This window comes from Equus asinus, chromosome 8 (assembly GCF_041296235.1).
Source record: "Equus asinus isolate D_3611 breed Donkey chromosome 8, EquAss-T2T_v2, whole genome shotgun sequence".
Lineage (NCBI taxonomy): Eukaryota > Metazoa > Chordata > Mammalia > Perissodactyla > Equidae > Equus > Equus asinus.
In genome coordinates, this window is record NC_091797.1 from 79,528,562 (window position 1) to 79,535,187 (window position 6,626).

A 6,626-nucleotide genomic window follows, 5' to 3' on the forward strand; every position below is an offset into this window, starting at 1 on the left:
GGCGCCACGCCCCCCCCGTCGGCGCGAATGGTTCGGGCCGCGCCGCCCCGCCTCCGCCGGTTGTGTTGGACGCGCGCGCCGAGCGCACGTCGCTAGGGCCGGGCTGCCCCGGGGAGGTGTCCGCGAGCTGGGCCCGGGGCCGGGGCGGCTGGAGCTGCCGAGGGTCCTGGGCTCCGGGGCGTCTGGGCTGCAGAGAACCTGGGATCTCGGGTGCACCGCGCGCCCCCGCGGAGGAGTCCGGACCCGGTGGGGAGGGGGCGCCGAATTTTGCATCCTACGTCCTGGAGCCCAAATGCTCAGGTAGGAAAATAAGAACGCGGCGTCCGTGGACATCAGCCGGGGCTCTGTCTTGGGGATGGGGAATATTGGGTAGCTGGGGCGGGGAGGGGCGTGATCCCCCCATAGCAGAATGGTTAAATGCACAAACTCTGGATTCTTCTCGGGTTCAAATTCCGCTTCCATTGTTTAGCTCTGTAGGTGTGACCTACACCGGTGACTTCGCTTTTTGAAGCCTGAGTTTTGTCATCTGTAGAATGGACATAATCTAAGCTACTCCATAGGACTGTCGAGGGGACTGAAGGGGACAATGCTTATGAAGCTCTTCGCTCGAGGTGGGCCCGGCGTGAATACCGGTTATTATCCCCGCCCCGTACACGTAGCCGGGACGTAGAGACCTACCTGTCTCTCCCTCCCCGTAGTTTATTTTCTAGTTGGTGCCAGAATGGACACAGGCCCCGTCTGTCCTTCACCCCCTACCATTCTATAAATATTTATTGGGCACACGCGTATGCTAGGAGTGTGTGCTTACTCATTAAATATTTGCCACTAGCACCCCCTCCATTATTGTGACAACTGAAAAACAGTTGAACCAATTTCTGAAATGTCCCCTGGGGTTGGCAGCGCCCCTTTGAGGAGGACTGGCTGAGGGAGAGCCTGACCCTTTTGCCCTTGGGTTGGGGACTTGAGACTGCCAGTCTTCCTCTGCTGGCACTGCCGATGACGGAGGGTGCCACCCTCACCCCCTTTCCCAGGGAGCCCTGGAGGCAGGGCCTGGCGGGCAGGGCACATCCGCTGTCACCTGGGACCCCAAGCAGCATGAAGACCCCTGTGGAGCTGGCCGTCAGTGGGATGCAGACACTCCACCTTAGGCACCGCTGCCGGGTCAAGGCCAGGCCATCATATGTGGACGAGACTCTGTTTGGCAGCCCTGCGGGCACCCGGCCCGCCCCACCAGACTTTGACCCACCCTGGGTGGAGAAGGCCGACAGAACCCGAGGAGTGGGCACAGGGATATCACGGGCCTCGGCGGCCAACGGGAGCTGTGAGACCGCCTCCTCCAGGGGCAGCACCCCGACCCTTACACCGAGGAGGAAGAACAAATACAGGTAACAGAGTGGGGAGATGCACTTCTGTACTCCGTGTAGCCGCCTGGGTTCCTATTACAGCCCTGCTGTTCACATGCTGTGTGACCTTGGGCAAGCACCTTGACCTCTCTGAGCTGCAGTTTCCTCATGTGGAAAATGGGACCAATGATCCCTACCTAGTGGGATTATTGAGAGGATTAAATAAGATGAGCTGTGTACAGTGCTGGACATTTAGGAAGCTCTCAATAAATGGTAGTGACAGTGTGATGGTGGAACACCCATCCCCAAATGTCAGAGGCGGGGCATCTGAGACCCAGAGGGATCGGATGATTTGCCCAAGATCATGGAGCAATTTGCATAAGATTACTAATGTGGTCGATCCATGAAATGACATGGATGTGGTGGTTGCAGATTTCAGCAAGTCGTTTTGAAAGTGGGTCTTGTTACATTTTCACAAACAAGTTAAAAAAATGGGAGCTGATGCTAATAGTTATTGTTGTCAGTTAATTAGATTAGAATGATATTATTTGGGTTATTTCAGATTAATGTCAGCCTGGAGGGAGGTGTCTAGCGGTGGGCCACACGGCCCTATCGCATTTATTGTTGTCAGTGGTTTGGACAATGACAGGGAAGACTGCTGTGTTAGTCAATTCGGGCTCCATAACAGAACCCCATAGCCTGGGGGGCGTGCACAAGAAATCTCCCAGTTCTGGAGGCTGGAACTCCAAGATCAAGGTGCCAGCAGGGTTGGTTTCTCCTGCGGCCTTTCCTTGGCCTGCAGAGGGCGGCCTTCTCGCTGTGTCCTCACTTGGCCTTTTCTCTGTGCGCCTGTGCACTCCTGGGGTCTCCCCCTCTTCCTATAAACACAGCAGTCCTATTGGGTTAGGGCCCCACCCTTGTGACCTCATTTAACCTTGATTACCTCTTTAAAGTTCAGCATGAATTTTGGGAGGACACAATTCAATCCGTAATAACTGACCAGTCAAATTTAGGAACCATTCTGAGCCAGGAGGGACGTACCTTAGACAACAGCAATGGGAATGGGAACAGTGCCTATTAAAGGACGTAAAATTCAACAAGATAGAAGCAAGACTGCATTAGTATCATGTCAGGTTGAGGGCCATGCGCCTAACAGTTTCCCTGGCCCCAAGGCAGGGACACGTTGACACTAGCAGCAGTGACGCCTGCAACACAGCTGGAAACGCTGATGTAAATGTAGGCCACATTAACAGAAGTATGGTGTCTATGACAAGGGAGGTGACAGTCAACCCCATGGTCACCTGGAGGATGGAATTTTGCTATGCATGCTGACAAGTGGAGGGTGTCAAGTTAGGGAATAGAGAAGAGGTAGACGTGTTATTGGACAAAAACTTGGGTGCTAGACAGACACAGGCATCAACTGGATATGGTTTAAGCAGTTAAACCAAGTGGCAAAAGGTTGCCTTTTCAAAGATGTACAGTTTGGGGATGGAAGCCCTTTTAGTCCTGGCCAGAAACCATGGGCCTGACTGCTCAGAGGTATGCCATGAATATTTGTGGGATTAATAAAAAAGGAACTGCTGAATAAATCTGATTAAAGGTTCGAGGCCTTGAGGGCACATACGTCTGATTTACTGGTTGAGAGCTCGGATCCTTGAGCCGGGCTGGATTTGAATCCTGTCTCTACTGCCTTCTTGCTGTGGGGCCTTCTCCTACCTGTACCTCAGTCTTCTTGTCTGTGAAATGGGATTGTCACATCTCCCTCCTGTGGGTGTTATGAGAAATAATGAGATCACGCAGGTGACGTGCCAAGTCCTGGGCCTGCCCGTGAAGAGCTCTCAGTAAACAGTCACAATTTGATGAAGCTTCTCTGGTCGCGAGGCCAGGCCGGCTTTTAACAGCAGTGGAAACTGAGCATCCTCTGCCCGCCGGAATCGGTGCTGTGCAATTTCAGATACAGTCGGGAGGGCCACCGACCGCAGAGGGTTCCGCTGACGATGCCGCTGGGAAAAAGGAAAAGGGGGTTACAAGAAAAAGGGAAGGCCTTCAAGATTAAGGTTATGTTAAGCATGACTCCTGGTTGCAAATGACTGGAAACTTACCCAAATTGGCTTCAGCAGGAAAAGGACATCTGGGGCTCATGTGATGGGCTCAAACTGTCGTTGGGATTCCGTCTCCCTGTTAGTGCAGCTTTCCCCCACACTCCAGGCGAGGCGGCCAGCAGCCGCTTTGCCCTTATGTCCTGCCCGTTTATCAAGGCAACTGGCAGAAAAACTTTTCTTTCCTAGTGGTTTCAGCGAAGGTCCTAAGGCAGATGCTCATTGGACAGAATGGGTCATGTGGCCATTCCTGAGCCAATCGGTGTGGCTAGGAGGATGGAATATGCAAATTGGCCAGGCCTGTGGCACATGCCAGGGCATGGGGGTCAGGATGCGGGGGGACTGGGTGCTTGGCAGGGGAAGGACGACTGAGATGGGGGTGGTGGCACCTGAGAGGGGGTGTCCTCACGGGGTGCCAGGCTGGGAGCAGGGACTTCTGGGATCTACAGGCAGCCCTCTCTGCTGCTGCAGGTGCCTGGCAGGGGGTGGAGGGAGGAAGGGTTTTAGGGTCTGTTCCTTCCTTCGGCTCACTGCGTTTCTCTTCCTCTGCCAGACTGATCGGCCACACTCCTTCTTACTGCGATGAGTCGCTGTTTGGCTCCCGACCTGAGAGCACCAGCCGGGAGGCCCCGTGGACGGCGAAGGGGCATGCTGCAAAAGTTCACGCCCTCTTCTGGACACCCCCAGCCACCCCTAGGGGCAGCCACTCGCCCCGCCCCAGGGAGACCCCACTGCGAGCTGTTCCCCCAGCTGGTCCCTCCAAGGCCGGGCCCAGGGTGGCGGCAGACTCCCAGAAGTTGTCCTTGGATGGGTTGGACCCTCCACGCCCTCTGAGGCGGGAGCTTGCCCATTCTCTCACCCACCTGAATGTCCCCAGCACTGGTCGCCCATCCGCCGGTGCCCCCCATGCAAATGGGCCTCGGGATCCCAGGCCTTCCCCGTCGGGGGTGACCTTCCGGAGCCCCCTGGTGACTCCCAGGGCTCATTCGGTCAGTGTTTCAGTGCCAGCTGCCCCCCGACGAGGTGGGGTCGCTCAGAAGCCAAAGCCCCCCTGGAAGTGAGTGTCTTGGTCCCTTTATCAGGTTTGCCCACGGGGTCACAGCGAGGGGCAGGGTTTCAGAGGATGGCCCTGGCGGGGGCCTCTGGGGAAGCCAGTGTGCTAGGTAAGCGCCAGGCATTGGAGAAACACGGGGCTGTCAGCAAGAGTGGGCAGACAATCTCTAGTTGCTCCTTGCCCCCCGACCCCTGTGTGGACTTGAGGGCCACCCCTTAAACGCCACAACCACACGCCGTATCAGTGCCAACCCAGGGCCGCCCCCAAAGGGGCTGTCCACCTCCCCCATCACCCCCACAACGTCATCTTGCCGCCAAGTGTGGCTGATGCTGTGATCGCCAGCCTGGAGGCTGTCCTACCTCCCTCCCAGCCAAGCTTCCTGCCCAGGACCAGGGTCCAGCTGAGTCTGGCGGCCGCAGGGGTTTTCCCAGGCCCAGCATGTGGACCACGGGGACACAAGGATCTGGGTGATGTGTGGGTGGACGTGTTTTCCTTTTAATAGTTAATGTATTTATTTTCGTATATTAAATTCATGAGTAGCTGCTTGAAGCCATGACCTTTACTAATCTCTTTTTCCTTAGGGTAAAGGCCAGTGTTAGGCCTGAGTTAATTTAAATACCAAAGTTAAATGATGTAACCAGGAAGTGGCAGAAATCATGACAGTGGCGAGGGGGCGACTGGAGTTCAGGAACACAGGCCTCAGGCAGCACTGGGCTTCTCCCCTCGGGTTCTGGCCAGTCCCACTGACTAGCGGGTCAGTGAGTTCCTCCCAAGCTCAGAGTGTGGGCTGGGGCTTCCTGTTTTGTTTTGTTTGGAAACCAGATAGATATGTATGTATATACACATTTCCCACCTTTTCAAAAAAAAAACACAGTGATGAGGACTTTGCCAAGTGGAGAGGTCCAAGACCAGAGAGTTCCACATGTACGTGGGAGCCCTTGGGCGGCCGGGGGCTGGGTGGGCGGCGGGCCTTCCTCCCCTGCTCTGCCCCCGTCACCAGGACCACCCGGGCTCGGGCGCCTAGGAGACGCAGCAAAGCCTTTGTCCAGCTGGAGCTGCACCCGGAACCCCAGCGTGCCCGTGGCTTTGGGTCAGGTCTGGCTTTGGGCCTCTCTGTGTCCCCGTGGTCCCTGATGTGCCTCCAGGAGGCACCGGGATTCCAGGGAGCCCGGTTGGAAGCCACGTCATTGGTTGTGCACTTCGGTCCTGGGAAGGGAAGAGGACAGTCATGGGGGACGGTCTGGGAGGGATCAGGCATGCGCGTGCAGACACCCACCCCCGTCAGGCAGGCCGCGAGGGCAGTGAGCCTCTGCACTCTTGGCGCAAACACGTTTTGCATTTTAAACATGCAGGATGTTTAAACTTCCTGGAACTCACAAAGGACTACTTCTCTCCCTCCTCAGTTGCGTTTGAAACATCCAGCTCTCATTTGCCTCTCTCCCCTCCCCGTATGTTGACAGACGTGGGCCAGAAATACCTCTCTTGCCTCCTGACTATAGTAAAGAGAAGCAGCGGTCCAAGTGTGATGATGAAGGGCAGCTGACATGAGGCCGTGGTGCCTGGAAGACAGTTGGGAGTGGTGGGGACTGGGGCAACCCCCCTCTCTGCCATCCCAGGGGAGCTGCTGCTCAGCTCTAGAGGACGCTCAGGCCCGGCGTATCTGGATGCTGAGACTTTTCCAGAAAAGGCAGAAAGCCGGATTTGTGTCTGATAGCCCCTGATTTTTTAAATGCCAGCAATGAATTTAAAAAATATGTTGTTCAACCACCTGAGCTCCAAATAAAGCGAATGGGAGGCTGCTGGTGTGTGACCTCAGGCCTCCTGAGCTTTCACGGCACTGCATCGGGGAGAAGCTGGGGACAAACTGATAGTCCCAGAGCAGGGGCTGTGGGCAGCCTGCAGCCCTGTTCCTCCTGGAGTTCTCGCCCACCCCGAACCCCTGCGTGCAGCCGTGACCCACACGCCCCCGCCCTGACGGGTGACGTGTCCACCGCGGGCATGGCAGCTTCAGGTCTGGGACCAAGGGTGGCTGCAGCCCGGTCCAACTTCCTACCGAGGCTAAAGGGAGGAGGGGTTAAATGCTGACACCCCAGACCGCGTGCTCCGGGCATGGAAATGGACACGCGCGCA

General features: G+C 56.3%; 1 protein-coding gene across 1 annotated transcript; it reads left to right on the top strand.

Annotated features, from left to right (window-relative positions):
• Nucleotides 1-49: 49 nt before the first annotated feature.
• RITA1 (RBPJ interacting and tubulin associated 1) lies at nt 50-6,295 on the top strand. Its single transcript, XM_014858632.3, has 4 exons — nt 50-300; nt 470-611; nt 1,032-1,385; nt 3,996-6,295. Exons 3-4 carry the CDS (start codon nt 1,096-1,098, stop codon nt 4,501-4,503), a joined length of 798 nt encoding a protein of 265 aa, XP_014714118.1. The 5' UTR covers nt 50-300; nt 470-611; nt 1,032-1,095; the 3' UTR covers nt 4,504-6,295.
• Nucleotides 6,296-6,626: the final 331 nt, after the last annotated feature.

Coding starts and splice junctions, on each gene's coding strand:
- RITA1 (XM_014858632.3), top strand. CDS start 1,096: ATGAAGACCCCTGTGGAGCTGGCCGTCAGTGGGATGCAGACACTCCAC. Junction 1,386..3,995: donor AGGAGGAAGAACAAATACAG/GTAACAGAGTGG, acceptor TTCCTCTGCCAG/ACTGATCGGCCACACTCCTT.